Below are 20,048 nucleotides of genomic sequence, written 5' to 3' on the forward strand. Positions count from 1 at the left end.
TGACACGTTTCTCACAATATATTCATAAAAATAAATCAATATTTGAAGTAGTAACTCTGACCCCAGCAGTATACATATATCAATCAAATATGTTATTATTTATAATAGGAAGTCATATACTGTAAAGTTAGTCCATTATGGTTATTTGTTTTTGTAGAATAACTTCTATATTTAAATCGGACCTTTACATCGCCTGGTTAGTTACTATTATGAAGGAAAAAGAACCTTTTTTGGTGTTAAGATATAACTCTGGAAATAATTAAAATAAGGGACTTTCTTGCACTTGCTATTTATGTAAGGAAGATTTTTATAAAGCTAAAGTTCACGTTGTTACAATTTATTACTCTTGTTAATTGACAGATTCTATTCAGATATTCAGATATTTGTTTGTTGACCTTACATGCTGTGTCATCTCGGTATTCCATTTATTTTTACCACAGACTTATATTAAAATATCAACCCTATGTACTAGGAACCATTATTTATTTTAGAAAAGTTGAAGGTCACAATTATAATTATTAAAATCTTAAAGTTATTAGTTTAGGTAATGTTTTATTACGTTCTTAAATACGGACTACCTGCTGTTAACGGTCAAGGTGTCGAATTACTTGAGCAATTAAAACTTATTTGTGTTTCGGTTTCGATAAGTGGAATAAAAAATGTTTAACATTTATTTTATTGGATTGTTAACAACCTTTTTTTATTTTTTTTTATTTATTATATGTTGAAGTGCAGTTAGCGGTTACCCAAAAGTTGACTCTTTAATTCACTATTCCTGTAGTTAAGACATTTGTTATTATTGTAGAGCCATATAACTTAAAAATAGCAGCTCATTTTTGTTTGTCATCGGTTTCTAAGAACAAATAAAGCGTCAATTGTAAGTGTGAAATTAAAAGTTGTAATCAACAAGCCCGTGACGCACTTAGTCGGTAAATATTATTAAAATTTTAAGGAAACTGCGCAACGTGAAATGCGATGCGTTATTAGGCCGGTTGTTTTTCTTTTATTTCAAGTGTCAAGTGCGTCAAAGAGTTCGTATTTCTCTGGAGATGTGCACCTTATGTTTTGTTAACGCAAATCACGGCTAAATATTATGACAGTCAATATTTCTTTTGAGTACCAAGATCAGACTGTGGGCCACTTCGGTGCAAACAAGGATAGTTTGTTTAAAGAAGCTATTCTTAGTGGCCAATGTCTACAAATTTCAAGTTATATTGTGTCGTCGTTGGACGTGTGAATATGAATTCGAATTAGTATGAACGACCCACGGATATGTTAAACAACGTTTTTAAAACTTGCGTTATGTTCTTTTCGTTGGAGAAAGAACTTTCTGCATCTTTTTTTCTTAGGATCTACAAAAACATATTGTCATGTCGGTTTTATACGATTAGGTATAACAATGAGATTTTTCAACATTTTTTAAATTATCAAAGAAACGAAAACATTTGCTTCGCTATAAAAGGTTACAAGGGCGATAGGAAATAATTTCTCCTTAATTTGTTTTAATAACACACATACATAAACACACAACAACGCTCCAACAAAAAAAATCTATTTAATTTTAATGTTTTTCTTTGATTTTTTGGTTTAGACACTTATGTAATGCTTTTATCAAATGGGTAAAGGGATTGGCTCCTCCAGCACAGGGGGACCTAGTGCAGGAGTTAAGGCTCTCATGAAATGTATATTCTTAAGAGTGAAATAATAAAATATTTATTTATTTGATAAACCAAAATATCGAAGAATTCTTTATTATGTTAACTGACATCACAATACCATTTAAGATTATAGGATATAATCATTATCAATCATCATAAATATGAGTTTATGTTTAAAAGTTTTTACAAATACATTATTCATTTAAAAGGAAATGTATATTTGGAATAAGTACATATTAATGTGACTAAATTTGACGTTAAACAATGGAACATGGGTGCATCCCGGTAGCAATTACTGGCTTGTAAAAAATGTCTTTGTCTCTTCTCCAAGTCATACCTTTTTAAACAGACACTTGTTAATTTTATCTTATGATTTATTACTTTTTAATATCAATTATCAGTCATTACGACAGACGGACCACTTTTTGTTGTATGAAATTTAATGTGTTACACTGATGAAAGTGTATTTTCAATTCCCAGGTCGGACATAAATCTTGTTTACCTACATAATCACCAGCTCACTATACGTCCCCACCGAGGGGCTCGGAGCCTACCCTTATATGGGGTGACAAGGCCATAGTCAACCACGCTGGCCAAGTGCGGGTTGGTTGTTTACTTACGTCTTTTGTTAATTACAATCACTCGATTATTAAAAGCTGTATATCTTTTCTATTACATTTATCTTTTTAAAAAAATATATCCGAAGTGTGTTTCTTATCCTTTATTTGAATTTTATTCGGTAAGGTATATAAATGTTGAGGTTCAAAGTTTCAATTCAAGAGGCCATCTTATCTGTTGTAAAATTAAAAGTAAAAATTTTAATGAGTCGGTCTCTCTCGTTTATTATGATAAGTTATTAACTTATTTTTCATGCAGTTTTTAAGCTTTTTAATTTAGAACCGAGAAGACTTTTCATAAAATATTGATAAACAAATGATACGTTATAAAGATAGCTTTATTAAAATTCTTATTAATTTTTCAAATCACAAGATGTTTTTTAAATCAATTTTAGGATAAGAATGCATCAACTTTTGGTACTTGGAAAGCTCAACCAATTAAATGAAACTTTGAATTAAACGGTTAATTAATGAACTTGCTAATTATATTAATAATCGAAAGTTTATTGAAAAGTTATACGTTCCGATATTAAAAATTAAATAAAGCAGTTTTGTTTTATTTATTACATGGCCAGTGTCTGTCGTTTTAGCTCGGAATGGTTTCATATTTACCACCGTTAGACAAGCTATAAAACATTATAATAAATTTAGAGATTTGCCTAATTTACCAGGTCTTTCACCGATCGTTATGATATTTAAAAACAGATTTTTAAACACGAAATTTAAACATGACCGCTTTTAGTGAAGACATCTCTTGAATTCAAATGAACCGTTAGTAACGCTTTGCTTTTATTGCACATTATATCTTGTATCTTAAATATTTGTCGTATATTTTCAAAATTGTACAAAATTGAGTTGCATTTAAAAGCGATTAGTTTAATTAGAAACGTTTTTGAAGTGACCTGCTCATACTGATCAGACTTTTTATGCACACGAACATACAAAGTTCATTACACTTATCTCCTTTGAAGTAAACTTTTATGTCTCACAATTAACACTCTGATATATTGTTATTTTAAAAATCTGATTAAACCTTAAAGTTTTTTGTGGTTGACGAAATTTAGAATCATCTCATGTGATATTGGATTAACTGTGAAATATTTTACATCTCTGTTTTATTAAGACAAACTAGGCCTAAAGGAAAAACCAGTTGACCAAAATATAACAACGATGTCTAGTCAGCTGGTGTACTATTAATATAAATTATTTTTTAAAAATAAACAGAGTATTGACCCGTGACTTTATCTAATTAATGTTTAGCTATTAATCAAGATCGCGGCGTTAAATAAATCACAATGGTAACATTTTACAACCTCGATATACGGTCAGGTGTTCTTTGCCTGGCTTCTTTTTATACAGATGTTGATAATTTACGAGCGTTTTTGAGCGTGTTATTGGTCGGTCACGTTGTGTCCTCATAAGTTTTATGCAAATTATTCAAGCGAACGAGCAGACAGTGTGGCAGCGGCAACATGACAAGTCTAGAAAGACTCGTTAACCGTACAATTCGACTCTCGTGACATTTATATTGACACATGTCTTACCTCACATTATCTTTGAATTAACAGAGACCAAAACCTAAATGTGTTATACCAGGAGTCACGGTTAACTGAGTGTTAATGTATAGTTGTCTCTGTTTTGTCAAAGGGAAGACATTCATCTTAGACAAAACATATTACGTTATAATACAAGTAAGGGCAGTCAAGTTTTGTGGTAAAATTCACGTGTTAGGGCACGAAATTTAATTTACTATCGTTTGTAGTCATCATCAACTTGCCCTTATCTCTTATAGAGGGTCGGCACAGTATGTGCTGCTCTTCCATACATTTCTATCAGCAGTCATGTCTGAATCTCCCTTCTTAAACATATCCTCTTTCACAAAATCCATTTATACTTTCTTCGGTCTCTGTCTACCTTTGTATCCATCCGTTATTATCGTTCGTAGTATTACATAAAAATATTCCTTTTCTTACTTGCTGTTTAAATAAACTTTCTTATTAATAGAAATAATTATCATTACTAAAAAAGTTGTTAATTTGTCTGAATAGATGAATGTTCGTCGCGTTATTTTCCTTGTATAATCGAAATAGGTTTCTTGAATATAAAAATAAACATGTTTTTTTTAAATGTAACGTGATATACTTTTGGTTCATTATCTGTATTCTTATCAATTTAAAGACTTCACCCATTAAACGGAGAGCTTTAAAAATACTTTTTTATTAAAGTAATTTTATTTTTTTACGATTTCAGTAAAAATTCTTGAAGTCGACTGGAAAAATTTACATTTAATTATTAAGTCATTTCTAAATAATACAATATGTTTATAAAAAAAATATTGTTTTAACAAAATATTTTTAAGCATGATACAAATAATTTGCTAAATTCAATAAATGTGAAATATTAGATTATAACTATATTTAAAGGATAAAAATATTTGATGTATATTTTCAATTGTTAATTTTACAGATTTTCATATTAACGTTTACTTTAGCACCTTGTTAACCTTCACTGGCTCGTGTTCCGATACGGTCGTACCTACCGCACGCACAATACATCAAACTTAGCTCGGACCTCTTGAAACCTGTGCTTTGTTCACATCTTTCCTGTTCTCAGAAGTTTCTATAGAACTTTCTCAATACTTACGAAGAACTAAAGATACGAAATGATTTTTCTTGTCTTGAAATGGAAAATCATTTTGATATTTCTTGACAGTTCTGATCGTGTTATATTCATTTCGGTCATATTAGTTGTCAGTAAAGAATAAAAATGTCTGGAAGCAAACGGCTTAATAATTAACTAGTGTATGTTTTATTTTTGAATTCAAGTTGGGGATTTTGTTTGATTGGTGTATTGGGTGTAAAAGACAGACAAGTCCCAAAAAATGAGTTTACTTCAACACCACATAAACGACAATGAAATTATTTACGGTACAAATGTCGTGCGCTACTACCGAGCAAATTTATTTGACCAATATTTGTTAACTAACTTTTGCCCGAGTTTTGTCGGCGTGAAAATAAAAAAGAAGTTCTTTCAGATTGTGCTCTACAACATTGCCAAATTTCATCGCGATCTGTTAACCTGATTTGGAGACAAGTAGTTACAAATATCCATCCATCACAACTTTCGCGTGTATAATACTACTATAAGGTATGATAACCGTTTGTCATAGTAACATTATTCTATAACGATCGAGAAAACTTAAAAATCAATAAATAATATCTGATTAAATTTGAACAATGACTCATTTAGTAAATTATTGAAGTCACAAATATCTGCCGTGCCTTATACAGGTCAAGAGTTCACGCGCCGTAACTATAATTCTATTTATTAATGTCTTTAAAAAATATACATTTAAAGTAAAACAGTAAAATGATGTCACGGTCAATCTGACTCATATCTTATTTATATCAATTTACGACCAAACTGTTACAATAAAATTGGTTATGTAGTCAAATGAATTCTGAATATAAATTTGATCTCGTAAATAGGCTTTATTTAAAATAAAAATCAAATACAGGTTACTGATAGGTGTAGGAAAAATACAGATAAAAAATCGTACAAAAATGTATTTTTTAATTGCCTGAAATTATGGAAAAGATAAATATGAAATGAGGAAAACCTTTCTAATTCGAAACTTGTATCGTAAATACAGAAATATCTACGCAGTGTACAAATAAAGAATCATACTATAATATTATAAGTGCTTAAGTTTAGATGGATGGATGTTTGTTAGAGTTTGTAGCCTAAACGGCTTAACGGATTTCGATGTAATTTGGTACAGATGTAGAGGATAGTCTGAATACATAGGCTAATCACTTTTTTTTTAATTCCACGCGGACGGAATCGCGGACGAAAGTTAGTGGTTCCATAAAGAATAGTTTTTTAATAATCACCATTGTGTTAATATCTAATTTTAAAAATGTTAAAATTACGTTCATATCTCCATGCAAAAAGCGTGTTTTACACACGAATACATTAAGCATAAAATATTATTCTAATAGATTGGTAAGTGAAAACAAATTGAACTTAGTTAAGTATGAGAAAAAAGCTAAAAGGTTTTTTCACATAAAACGTGCTTATTGTAGCTAAAAATAGTAACCAATGCCCATTATTCTTTGTTACTTATTTGACTGCTTAGAAACCTTAAAAACTGCTGTTACATATTTAGAATCCACCATTTATCTAATGTTTTTCGTAACTCGTAATATATTATCGGTTCAAATTATGGGGCCTATTCCAGCCCTAAAAGTAAAGACTTACGTAGATCAACAAAGGTCTATTATCATTCCTAGATATCTAGAATTATGACGTAAATAAAATTTAGTGAATTCACCTAATCGTAAACAACGAGGAAATATGATAAGGCAAATTTTTATTTTGAGAAAATGTTACTAAATTTGTTGATTAAACGATTTTCGTAAACGGAAACAACGATGAATTACAATTTTTCCTGTAGTAATTCATCGTTGTTAGCAACCGCTGGTTTTTTCTGGTTAACAACCAATATTTGAAATTGTCAAATTACAATTACCCAGACGCAGCAATTTTTACAAAATAAATAAAATATTGGAAGCAGTTTAATACGTAGATAGAATAAAAAAAGATAAGCAACGAGCGTTTCAACAACCAGGTTGTTGAAACGCTCAACCTAAAGTTTTCAATAAGTATTGAATAAAACATATGTATTTTAAAATTACCACAAACTAATAAACATTGATCTTTAACAATACACGATTTATTATAATGTGGCTAAACTAAGATTTTTTTGTATGTAAAAAATATGTAAGTAAGCTTGTAACAATTTGTCTTGCTTGTGAGTTGCACGAGGTGTTTTGTTACATCGAAGTCTGCGCAGCTTGTGTCAGCCTTGACTTTTAATTTATCATCAATTAAAACTTTTTGTACTTTAAATTTTTATATTATCAATATGATTTATAATTGCCTAATAATTATCTTATAGAATAACTTATATTTCAGACAAATAAAATAGTATTCGAGACCCAGAAATGGTTGTCATGTTTGTTTTATTTGTACACACTACATACATATATAGCGTCTTTGAGCATTTATTGCCTTTAAAATGTACTTACATAGTAATTACATAAAAGTAAGTAAGCAGTAAATAGTATAAAGTGCTTCTATTTTACATTGTATGGGTATGTTTGTGTATTTTAGAACGAAGTGAATCAGATATGACTGATAGATGTACGGTAGAGAAGTACATATTCTGTCGACCCTCTACTCCTACAGAGAAACCTTGTCCTTCGGGTGGAAGAAGAAGGTACCATTTTTGTATTTAAATGATCATCTCCCCTACTTTATCCTATTCACGTAGGGTCAGTGTTCTGGGTTTTCGTCCTCCAAATAACTCTATCATCCGTCATCTTCATAGCCACACTTGGTCATATCACCTATTTGTATTACAATTATAAAAAGTACAATAATAGTGTACTATTTATACGCAGTAAATAAATGCATTTTCATTTTGTACAATATATTATGCATGTTTTATTTCCTTTTATAGTTATGCTAAAATATTACCAAGAAATAAAATTAGTCACCCGGAATCGTTCACGAATTAAATGCATTATAAAGATGCCTTTGAAGTTCAAAGGGCGCCGCCGCACAATTGAACCTGTGTTTCATTTGGTTGTCGACATAGCACATTACTCACAGCACAGGATTAATGAAGATATATGTATGTACTAGAATTACCGTTGTTATAGATTTTCAATTTTCTTTAACTACTATATTAGATTATTAATACTTTTAATTTTTTTATGTACGCAAAAATACTAGAAATTTCATGAATGCTTAGAAGGTTAAGTAACTAATCTATGGTAATAGATTAGTTTATTAAAAAATACTAAAATATGGTATTAGTTTTTATTTAATAATTAATAATATTGATAATTGGTAAAGATCAAAAAGTAAGCAGTATCCAATTGGCATTTTGTTTTGTTTTTAATAAATTTTTTAAGTTAATTTCTAAATGTTGTCAGGTCTGATTGATTCTTATTTCACAGAAAGAAACTCAACAACTCTGAAAGGTCAGGGTAGCTTAAACTACACAGTAATTAAAGGTTATTTTCGGCGATAACCATCGGTAAAGTTACCTACGAGAAACAAAAAAAATCCGATGATTCCACGTCAACAGGCCTCGATATGAAGGACTGCAAAAAGTCAGCCCATTTAAAATATTTAACACGAAAAGTTTGTATGCGGATTTGTTTACATGTGTAGATATCTTTTGTTTGTGATAAACAATAATTAATTTTTATTCTCAACACGTTCAAGTTTACCAATTCTTCTTATTAAGATTTAATGGTTTTTATTTCAGTCGTTCTTGGTAATAATGTATTGTTGACTTGTTCACTTGAAATGTTATTTTGAAAATAATCCCCGAGGCAACCGATTGATTGATTTCACTCGGAAGAGTTGCGAAACTGATCAATAAATTGCTTTTCCTATCAAAAGGGCCGAATCAAGGTAACTTAGTATGACTTTCCTTTAAAGTAACGTTGTTGATTGTCTTCTATTTGAATAAAATACCAATTTTAATAAAGATACCATACATAAAATGTTTTTTTTTTTACATTTTTATAATGACTTCTGTAGTCGAAACTGACGAGGCACTTATTAAGCTTGACGTTAAGTGTACATTATATTATGGTATTTAAAAACAACAATATATTCGAGTTCGTTGATAAGTCACAAAGAAACTGCTTTGTCACCTCTGTAGACAATACCATCTGCCTCGTTTCCAATAATAACAACTCATCAAACCTTTAAGTCATCCAAAAACAGCACTTATACAACAAAACAAATAATAAACTTTAATATCTTCAGATTAAAAAACATCGTAATAAAAAAATTATAACAGCGATCTTCAAAACCATTGTAAAGAAATTGGTAAAAGGAAAAAGAACTAAGATTCCTAAAATAAACATTACGGAAAAACGTTATGAAAAAATTTGATTCATCTTTCATTTTAAAAACCAAATATTCGTTGCCTGAAATAACAAAGTGCGAACAATAATGTTTAAATTAAGGCAGCTTGTGTGGCGAAAGACGAAACCCGACTCACGTTCCGTTATCGGTCAGTGTAAATTAAAAGAAACGAATGTAAATACTGATTTATAGCCAGTATTACAATGAAGAGCTCGTACGACAATTCGCATGTCAAATTGCTCTGTGAAAAGGATCATATAGCGAATAATTTTATATTCTTAAGTCGGTATTATCTGTAAAAGTTTTTAAATATAGATGTCATCATCGCCAAAGAACGACCTTTTACTCCGTGTGTAACACTTTGCCAAAATTAGCATAAATATGTCGATTAATATTCTATCTTAATGTTTCAAGTTGATTAGGCTGCTCATTATCTCGACCAGACTCTATGGCGTCGAATTTTTGCATATTTAAAAAGTAAGAATGTTGTATTCCCTATTTAGTCGTTGTACGAAATCAAAATATTTTTTCTCTTAAAAACGTTTTACTATTTCCTTTCTTATTCTAAGTTGTTCCGTTTTAATCTTGACCATTGGTTTAAAAACCTATGATCTATTTGCATTAGTCTTTCCCATTTCTTTTATTACATTTATAACTGTAGAATGAATTTCCTGATATCCAATTAACATTGTACCACGTTTTGATATTTAAAATATATTTAAACTTATTTAACAGTTTAATTTTTAAATCAAATTATTCGTTTTGTACAGTAAAAATAAAATTTCTATCACCATCTATTATAATATATTTAAAAAAAAAGATTTCTATCGAACCAGTTCCACAGTTTGTTTTATCTAATACATTTACAAACACATTATGGTTATATGTCGTTCCTTTTTTGTATATCGATTTTCTAATCTTGTACAAAATGTATGAATCATAAAAGATTTAATGATCATGATGCAAATAAATGAACAACCTAGAGGTGACATTCTTGACCCGTGATAAAACTTTTTTGATTTTTATTTTAGTGTGGTCTCATACTATGGTATTTAAATAATACAAGAAAATGTAAAACAAATTTCATTAACTATTTGTTTTGCATTGTTTTCTAGTTTTTAAATATATAAAATTATAGTCACGGCCTCTCTATAATATAATTGAAGAAATAAATGTTTTGACTACAAAGTTTTATTTGTGGAATAAGGAAATTAGAAAAAGTTTAATTTGTATAATTAGATGAGATACAAGAAGAGTTGTAGATTTAATTGTAGATTATATCTTGGGAGGGTTTGTTAGTAAATTATTAGTTCATTCCACATGTTACGAAGAAGTAAGCTTCAATTAAGTTAGGGAATAAATATAATTAAAAGCGCCATCTTTTATAAGCAAAACGTAAAGCAAACCGTACTTAAAACCTCCACTTCACTACCTTCACAGCTTAGTTTAATATTAAAAGATGGCAGTATTTATAAATCAATAAATAACAGTATTGTTAAACATTAAACTACTAATGACGAATAGATAACTTTAAGTAATAAAACATTATTTGAATACTTTCATTTTAATTTTACAATTTACTAAAAGTTTAATGATAAAGATAAATTACACTAAAGGCATTCAATAAAAACTGGATTACACTCTTCAAAATCGCCAATTACTGCTCTAGCTATAGGTGTATTGGTATTTCTCAGTTTAATTTTCGTTCTATTGTTAAAAACAATTTCATTAAAGTTATCTATAACATATTTGTTGTGAGGTATTGTGATCAGTTTGTCTGGCATTGGAAGCTGCTTAGCATGGCCGCTGATGAAACCTAATTGCCTACAGATAGCTTCGAGATCAGATTTTGTATGTACTTTTGAAGGGTAACATTTTGTGTACCAGACTCCGTGGGAACGCACTATCACCTTGCCTGTACCATACCTACAACGAAAACAGTAATTATTGTAATATATTTTAAGAAAAAAAAAAATACAGGATACCAAAAAAATGGACTTTTTGTGCACAAATGAAACTAAGCGATAAACTTAGGGTATAGGACACTTTATATTTAATGAAATACTTACGGCGTACGCGGAGGAGCACTTAAACCAATGCATTTCTTTTCATCTTCTCCATTAGGACAATCGTTTATCCCATCACAAACCATATCCATAGCGACGCAACTGTCACTTCCTTCGGAATTTCTGCCACACCTGAAATTTACAAACATAGATCCAATAACATGTTAAAAAGGCCAATCATCTTATCTAACTGTAAACATTACCTGAAGCTATTCTTTGCGAAACATTTGCAGAACTTAGGGTTCTCATCACTTCTATCGTGGCAGTGAAGTACTCCGTCACAAAGTCGTGAAGGCATAACACGTCCCAAATAATCAGCGCAAGTCGTCTCACCAGGCTCATCACTACCATCTTTACAATCTTTCTTACCATCCCTGAAATACTCCTTTGATATGCATTCACCGTTTTGGCATTTCAGTTGATCTGTTGTACAATCTGGAATTTTAGAAAGTGTAATATATTCCGCGTCTTTTATCTAATTGAACCATATTCTTAGACTAGTGGATGGACAAGGTCTGCCCATTCGTTTGATATTCTTTGCTGATGTGACTACTTGTTATGTATTGTATCTATTTTGACATTACCGCATCCATTATGTAGAGGATCAAGAGAGCAAATCTGTTTCTTTTTATAACATGCATCATAGGATTCGTCATTTCCATCTTCACAGTGACGTATACCATCACATATATTTCTTAAATCTATGCACTTTCCACGTCCACATCTTTGACCATTACAATCTTCAGGTAATACTCTTATAGTTCCATTGTTTGATTTTTGGAAAACATCTATAAAGTATTAAATAAACAAATTATAAAACAAGAATTACATAAAAATATTACTGCAACTTCTAGCATTATTATTTCTACCTTTGATAAGTTTAATTTCGTTTTTAATGTTTCCAATATCAGTCCCTATTATTGTCCTATTAAGACCACATTCTCCTCTGCTATCTACGAAGGAGGCAGCGGGATACCATCCTAGGTTTGTATGACAGCTGATGATTCCTGCCCATGGACGTTGTAAATTCACATTTTCCTGTAAAAAAATTGTTTAGGATTGGATTTTTGAATAAATATGAGTAAAAAAAACATGTAACGTTTTGCTTACAGCACAAATAGATGAATTTGTACGCCGCACAAAGCATCTATTGTTCGAAAGGCAGTTATGGCTGGTTTCGTTCAAAAAAATGCTTATTGTTTTATTGTGAACGTCTTCACCTATGGCAATACAAACTTTGAAATTATCTTCCGGTAGATACCTAAAATACGAAAGTTGTTACTTATCTTTTCATCTTGTTTAATTCACTTTAATTCTATTAATTTTATTAAGTTACATACGTTTGTGTTATTGACATGGGTTTTACCATACTCGAATACGTAGCATTCCCACTCAGATGTAGGATGGTGATTTTTCTTAAATATAAGTCTTTTTTGAAATCGACTCGAAATACTTGTTCGTATGGGCCACGTGTTGATGAAAGCGTTTTATGCGATCCAAGTACCACAGAGACAAACTGGCGGCTGAAACTTTAATTGGTTTATGTAATTTTGAAAATTAAAATATACGATTGTCTCTTTTCTAATTTCAAATGAATACTTACATTGTATTCCATAAGCAAGAATCACTTATAACCACCCAGGAAGGATCAACTAAGACTCCAGTGCATTTATAAGTACCATCTATATAAATTTTTGCAATCCAAGGCCACATGTGAGTTGTGTTTTGTTCAGTCAATTTTTCCAACGCATGGTTAGAGTTGAAGTTAGTGAAAAGTGATTGATCACAATAAACATAGACTGTCATGCATGTTTTTGTAACATTCGGTAAACATTTTTCCTTTAAAACTTCAGGCTCTTTAATAAGCATTTCAGATCTCGTTTCATCATCAGTATCAGTAGTTAGGTAAGTAAAGTGTATTGGGTATTTAATATTTCTTTTATTCCTTTTGTCTTCTGTGTCTATTGGCTTTAATTTATCTTTATTTACATGTAAATATTTTATGAGATATCTATTTGCGGCACTGTAAAGAAAGCACGCGAAAAGTCATATTATACGCTACCACATGATTTAAATTAGCAGTTTAATTAGTTTTTGACAAACAATATCCTACCTGAATCCGAGATATTGGCAAACATCGTTAGCTTTTTGTTCTTGTTGTTGTAATGTTAAATTATCTTCACAAAAAATATGCCAATTATTTTTGTGTCTTACTGATATATATCCATCTAGTTTTAATTCTGGCCGTCCATTGAAGTCAAAAACAATATCACTTCCATTTGATAAAGCAACTTAAATTGAAACAATTATAAATAAATAAATACTAGTATTAAAAATAAATTTATATACTATATTTCAACTTACAGCAATCGTCTTCATCCTCTCCATCTGGGCAGTTCACTTCTCCATTGCAAACATAGTTTGAAGGCAAACAAAGTTTACTTTTCTTACAAAAGAATTCATTTTCTTCACAAGCGACTAAAATTACAACAAAAACAGTAATTGTTTGTGCAAGTTTTGCATTTTATAAATAGCGTAATAACAAATAATGTAATAATAACGTAATAATTAATAAATTCATACTTACAACAATCTATTTCATCTAGCCCGTTTAAACAATCAAAATTACCATCACATATAAGATTTTTATGTAGAGTGAATAAATAATCAACACACGTACAATCTTGCTCGTCAGTACCGTCCTCACAGTCAGCATTGTGATCACAACGTTTATCAAATGATATATTTTGGAATATCCTAGAAAATTCCTGGTTAAGATTGCATTTTCATACTTAATAAAAAACACAAGGATTATTAATACCAAGCATAATTACCGTCTACACTCAAATTTCAAAGGTACTACAAACTTTTTCCTACTCTTGGCAGAATGTAGATGTGAGACTTCTGTTCCAATTATTTGTTTTTTCATTTCATTATTTTCAAAAACTGTTTCAGTTGTTACTTCCGGAGAAATACTAATATCAAACTGTGACGTGGTAAAAGGTTCTGTAATATCTTCTATAACATTTACTGTTGTAAAGTGTTTAGTAGTTATTTCAAAATAAGTAATGTTGTGAGTATGATTCGGATTATTAATTACATCTCGATGTAAAGATTCATTTCTTGGTGGAATATCTGTAGTGACATTTAATTGCGTAGTATTTGTGATATTTTTTAATATGTCATTGTGTGATATCTTTGTATCGCTTTCGGTTTTATCTTTCTCTTTCAGTTGAGAAGATACTGATTCAAAAATATTTTTTGGTGTATTTATTGATACAGTATGCGATTCTAATGCCACTTCGGTTGTTTGTGAAATTACTGGATCTAAGGTAGCATATTCATTGGAAGTTGATTTAATAACTGTTTCCTCGGATGCACTGTCAGTAATAATCTCAATAGTTGATGCATGATTAAAATCATAGTCCAATAAATTTTCAGAATGACTAACGTCTTGCTTTGCCGACGAGGTTGTGGTTGTGTAATTCAAGAAGCCCTTTGCTGAATTGTCGCTATTAAATTCTTTATCCGATATGGTTGTAATAGCAACTTCAGGACTTTGTTTATCTATTTTATTACTTTCCCGTTCCACAAAGTGAGCGTCATTTTCTTTTTGTGATGTTTCACGCTTGTTTTCAGGTACCGTCTCAAGATCACAATTAATTTCGTCTTCACCACCAAGACAGTCAATTATTCCATCACATATTCTTTTTTTAGGTAAGCATTTTGTAATTCCTGATTCGCATACAAATCCTGGACAGTCATGTTTAGGCTGTATCGTTGGTAAATCTTTAGAAACTGTAGAAAAAGCAAATAGTATATAAGATGATTGTTTTATGTGACTTAAGAAACTAACCAGTGTCCACAATATTATTTTGAAATCGTATGAAAGTTGGTTTTACTTACAAATATGAAATTTAATCCAATCCTCAAAAATACTGACTCTAGTATAGACACCAGGTTCATTAGCTCGTGCACAACCATCTCCATGACTGACTATGCCGGCAACGTACCATTGATTTTTATTATTTGGATTTTTACACAAAAGTGGTCCTCCACTGTCACCCTGTAATTGAGATAATTTGTAACTGGTTTGTATTTAATTAAGGTCAAAATTTAATTATAGCTACTTCATGTTTTAAAGTGATATTGCATTTATTACTTGACATGTATCTTTTCCTCCTTCTTTTAAACCAGCACAAATTTCTTTTCCAGCTTCATCTTGTTTGTGCTTACAATGGCTCCAAATTGGCACTTCAACTTCTCGCAAGTGATCAGCTTTAAAAAATAAAATACATTTAACTTCTATAATTGTCTTACTAATTTAAAAAAATACTCTGTTTAAAAACTTACGAAAAAACTACGTAAACCGTAATTATGACTTACGATCAAGGCCGCGTTCAGCAGTAGCTCCCCAACCAATAGCGGTGCAGATAGTATTAGGTTTAGGTTCTTCTTTCCAATTAGGTCCTGCTGTTTCGGGTCCCGGTAAGCAAATCGGACGAACCCATCTGCTAAATTGAATAGCAGACCTAACCCGTAATAAGGCGAGGTCGTTTTTCATATCTTCCTGATCATAATTTTGGTTAACAATAACATTAGTTACGCGATGGTTATGCTCTTGCGGCGAAAAGGAAAATCGACGAAGCATTCCTACTTGTATTTCGTAATAATGCTGCCAAAATCTAGGAACAAAGTAACATTTAGTGTTCCTGTCGTATCAAGCACAGAGTTATATGCTGCGTCTAAGACTTTAGAAATTAGATCTGTTTCAATACTTACTTTTGCACACAATGCGCTGCTGACATTACCCAGTGCTGGTTCAATATGACTCCACCACAGTGAAACATTCCGTCTCTATATAACGCTGCTACCCAGGGCCACGCAGCTGGCTGGCTTGGTATTCCGCCTACAACTCTAAAATCTGTTCGTTTATCTCTTCCATTGCCAAATTTCTGTTCGTATTGACCTTTATCACTGTTTATACTAGCGTGTCTTTTGTATCGATTTGCAAAAAATATGTAAGGTCTATTAAATGAAAATCTTTTGTTACGACCGTATAGATCACGCTCCATATCGATATTCTGTAAAATTAGTCCAATGCATTATTAAAATTAGTTAGATTAGTTTGCTACTGTAAATAATACCATAAAATGTTGTAGATTATACCCACTTGATCCATGAACTGGCCGGCTGACGGTACTCTAGTACCGCACAACATGTCTGCGCATGTGACGTAGACCGCAGATGAATTGAAGCATTTCGTACTCATGTGTATTTGGCCAACGGGTCCAGTGTTTATATATTTAATTCTTTTTAAAGGATCTATATCTACTAATTGAAAATAAGGTGGCCTGAAAGTTAAGTAAAATAAAATATTTTTTCTAGCTAATGGTAGTATTCAGGGAAAAACTTTATACCTTATTATTAAACCCGTTTCTCTACGACATGCATCATGGCCCCACATGTAAGGGTTTTTGCACACTGGATACCAAGTTCCTTTAAAATTTCTATGTAGGAAACCTTCACTATTCGATACAGCAAATAACTGAAAACAGACAGATATAATTCTTTCTGTAATACAGTTGTAGAAACTTGTCATCGTAAATAAAAAAAAAATCCTTTTTTTGATGCTTCTTACCGGTTTGTTATGCAAGCTTGGAGTGAGTAGACTGCAGTCAATCTCATCTTTACGATTGGGACAGTCGGCAATGTTGTCACATCTTTGTTCCTTTGAAAAGCAGATAATTCGAGATTTTTCATTCGGGTCCTCGCAGCTGAACGTATTCTCTTTGCAACCTTTTAAATTTTTCAACGTTTAAGAGCAAATTTTGTGGCTTTATAATAATTCTATTTTGTTAATTTTTTTAATATCTTACCATTACATCCCATTTCGTCTTCGCCGAAGGGACAGTCAAAATATCCATCGCAAATTCTAGATTTATCCACTCTTGACTTACAACTGCATCTTGTTTCGTCACTGACATCTGCACAGTCAACCTTTCCATCACACCATTTGCTATTATCAATACATGCTTCACCATTTAAACATGAAGTAGTTCCTGGCACGCAATTTGTATTTGTTGGAGATGAAGTCTTAATGACCTGTGTAGAACTTGATTCTGATCTGAAATAATTTGGTTTTATTAACCAATGCTGTGTCTCATTTTATATTACGGATTATGTTAGTGAGTTTTATAGGGAGTATGCTGTATTTTATGTATTTCCTATTACAACCAAACTTACTTAGATAGATATTGCATCGCGATATCAACATCTTGTGGATGTAAACCAGGTCTTCTTCCTATATTTTCGTGTCTATAAACCGGATGATTCAGAAAAGGACCAAAGTATCTGAAACACGTGTAAAATATTGAATATTTTAATGAAATTAAGTTATTTAAGTAAGACAACTCCTCAAATCAAACCTTAAGCGCTGCAAAGACTGCGATGCATGATTCAAATCTGAATCGTCATTTACACCTATAACAAAAGAAAAATGTGATTTTGTTCTTTTTCTGATATTTTTAAAAAATAGGCTACTTACCTTCTGGTTGCGGGAAGTTTTTTTTTAATATACTTCCTAAAAGACAGCTGTTAATACGTTTATCATGTGGATGTTTATGTTGAAGGAGAGATTTGTCGTCGTTTAAAGGTTCTAGGGATTTATCATAACTTTGGTCTACAGTATCTCGTTTATTTATTTCAGTAGTTTCTGTTTTAGAATTGCGTTGTTCAATACTCGTTTTGTCGTTTTTGGTCAACTGTTCTAACTTTTGAACCAAATCTTTGCAAACTTCTTTGTGGTTTCCTTCATTACATGCCATATTATGTTCCTTAATAATTCGTCTCGCTTCCCATATTTTCGTTTCATCGAATGTAACATGCTTTTGGCGAATATTACTTTGAGCTTTTACTGCCTGCCTCTTTTTACGTTTCCCGGCATTTATTGTTTTATTTCGAAGCCTTAGATAAATTTCTACATCATCTTGTATTAATGTTATGTTTGAATTATCTTTCATTTCAGATACCAAAATTATTTCGGATGTTGAAAAGTTAGCTTAAATGAAGCAAATATTTAAAGATTTTTAAGAAAAATGTTACTTTACAAATTATGAAATATTTTTATACTTACAATCACATTGCAACCACTTAAATATAAAGAAATATGTAGAGATCATCATTATTGATAAAACAATTATAAAGATAAACTTTTGTATTGTTGAATAAATGCATTTGTAGTCGATTTTTCTGTCTGCAAAATAAGAAAGGGAAAGGTTATACGCAATTACTATATTCTATTAAGTGCATTCAAACATGCTTTTGTGTTTCATAGTAAACATTTACTTACCTCTTTCATTAGATTCCGCTAATTCCATAGGAAGTAAACCTGCTTGAGTATTGGTTGCTAGATTTTTATTGTTCTCCATCATATTTACAGAAATTTCGCCTTAGCATTAAAACTGGAAGATAATTTAAATTATGCACATGTGTCAATCTTTATAAGGGTCTCACCATCGTAGATTTTGCAGTGATCAAATTCCTTCTGATTTAGACACTATAACCATTACATATGGAGGTTTTTTTAATATTTCTTGTATGAGGCAGTTCAGGTTAATAGTTCAAGTTTCAATTTTCATATTTGAAATATCATTATTTTAGAGACGTAAGCAACAAAAAAGGCTTAAAAGTGTAATTTGTTATTACTGCAGACATAGCACTGGAATTAAATAGAGGCGGCGCAATAATTTAATAATACAGTATGTCTGTTGTTCAGTTATTGATAGTGAATTAGAGTCATAACGTTGAACGAGATGAAGCTCATATCAATAAGATGTCGCTTTATCATATCGTATTTTCTTCTAAGAATAATTCGAACGTTATGACGTAATACCTCTGGTGAAATCCTGCCACAACCAGTACAACTACTAAAGAACAAACAAACATAGATAGTATAGAACTAAAATTATTTTTAGACAAAATTACAAGCAACCATTGAAACAAGCTTGTAGAGTCAGTAACATTAAAATTGGCACTAGTAACCCTATGGTGGTAATGAAAAAGCACGTGGCTTTAATACTATAAGTAAATATTTGAATACACCTTCAAGGTTAATATGAATAAGTTATATGATCTACTTAATAAAATTAAAATAACGGACATACTCTCAAAATTTGAAATGCTCCATGACAAAGAAAACTAGCCTCGTGTCTTTGATTATGTACACTTAACACCGTAATATTTAACAATCTATCACTTGGTTATAAATAAAATTGATAGAATTAAAACTTACTTGCTTTACTATCCAGTAAAAATCACAAATTAAGCATATTGAAGCGCATTGTTAAATGATATTAACGGTCACTGCACTGCACTACTTCACAGTAATAACTGATGTGCTTCTTTAATTGGAACATATCAACGTTCTAAAAGCGCGTAGTAAGCGTTTTTGGTAGTTCGCAGTAATGCATAATGTATTTGTTTTAACATGTATTAATTCTGAAATTTAGAATGAAATAAAAATAAGTAATTTGATATGAAATAAAGGAAAATAGACAAAAGAGATCATGGATTGGTACTCCGGAGAAGGAAAGAGACAAAGAGGACGACAAATAAAAAGATGGGAAGATGACCTACCGAATGGATGAAGACGATTAGCGCGTGATAGAGAGACATGGAAGAAACTAGGGGAGGCCTATGTCGAAGGACAAGCTGACACGCAATTGGATGTTGGAAAATGAAAATATACATACATA

At 31.0% G+C, this 20,048-nt stretch overlaps 1 protein-coding gene across 1 annotated transcript; it reads right to left on the reverse strand.

The window, feature by feature from the left end:
* Positions 1-10,424: 10,424 nt before the first annotated feature.
* LOC106103465 (serine protease nudel) lies at positions 10,425-19,015 on the reverse strand. The gene is made up of 24 exons (XM_013283246.1): positions 18,644-19,015; positions 18,428-18,547; positions 17,840-18,352; positions 17,539-17,775; positions 17,172-17,419; positions 16,934-17,091; positions 16,713-16,840; positions 16,466-16,646; positions 16,075-16,376; positions 15,679-15,977; positions 15,455-15,570; positions 15,199-15,358; positions 14,153-15,090; positions 13,880-14,060; positions 13,657-13,770; positions 13,406-13,583; positions 12,896-13,315; positions 12,633-12,815; positions 12,403-12,553; positions 12,162-12,330; positions 11,877-12,080; positions 11,496-11,727; positions 11,296-11,424; positions 10,425-11,152 (listed from the first exon to the last, which is right to left on the reverse strand). Exons 4-24 carry the CDS (start codon positions 17,553-17,555, stop codon positions 10,837-10,839), a joined length of 4,824 nt encoding a protein of 1,607 aa, XP_013138700.1. The 5' UTR covers positions 17,556-17,775; positions 17,840-18,352; positions 18,428-18,547; positions 18,644-19,015; the 3' UTR covers positions 10,425-10,836.
* Positions 19,016-20,048: the final 1,033 nt, after the last annotated feature.

The sequence above is a fragment of the Papilio polytes genome, unplaced genomic scaffold, assembly GCF_000836215.1.
Source record: "Papilio polytes unplaced genomic scaffold, Ppol_1.0 DF823731.1, whole genome shotgun sequence".
Classification (NCBI taxonomy): domain Eukaryota; kingdom Metazoa; phylum Arthropoda; class Insecta; order Lepidoptera; family Papilionidae; genus Papilio; species Papilio polytes.

What these genes read in the sequence shown, in the direction of transcription:
- LOC106103465 (XM_013283246.1), bottom strand. An exon ending in TGCTGAACGCGGCCTTGATC is followed by an intron (nt 15,571 to 15,678) that starts GTAAGTCATAAT and finishes TATTTTTTAAAG; the next exon opens with CTGATCACTTGCGAGAAGTT. An exon ending in TCTTGCTTATGGAATACAAT is followed by an intron (nt 12,816 to 12,895) that starts GTAAGTATTCAT and finishes TTAAAGTTTCAG; the next exon opens with CCGCCAGTTTGTCTCTGTGG.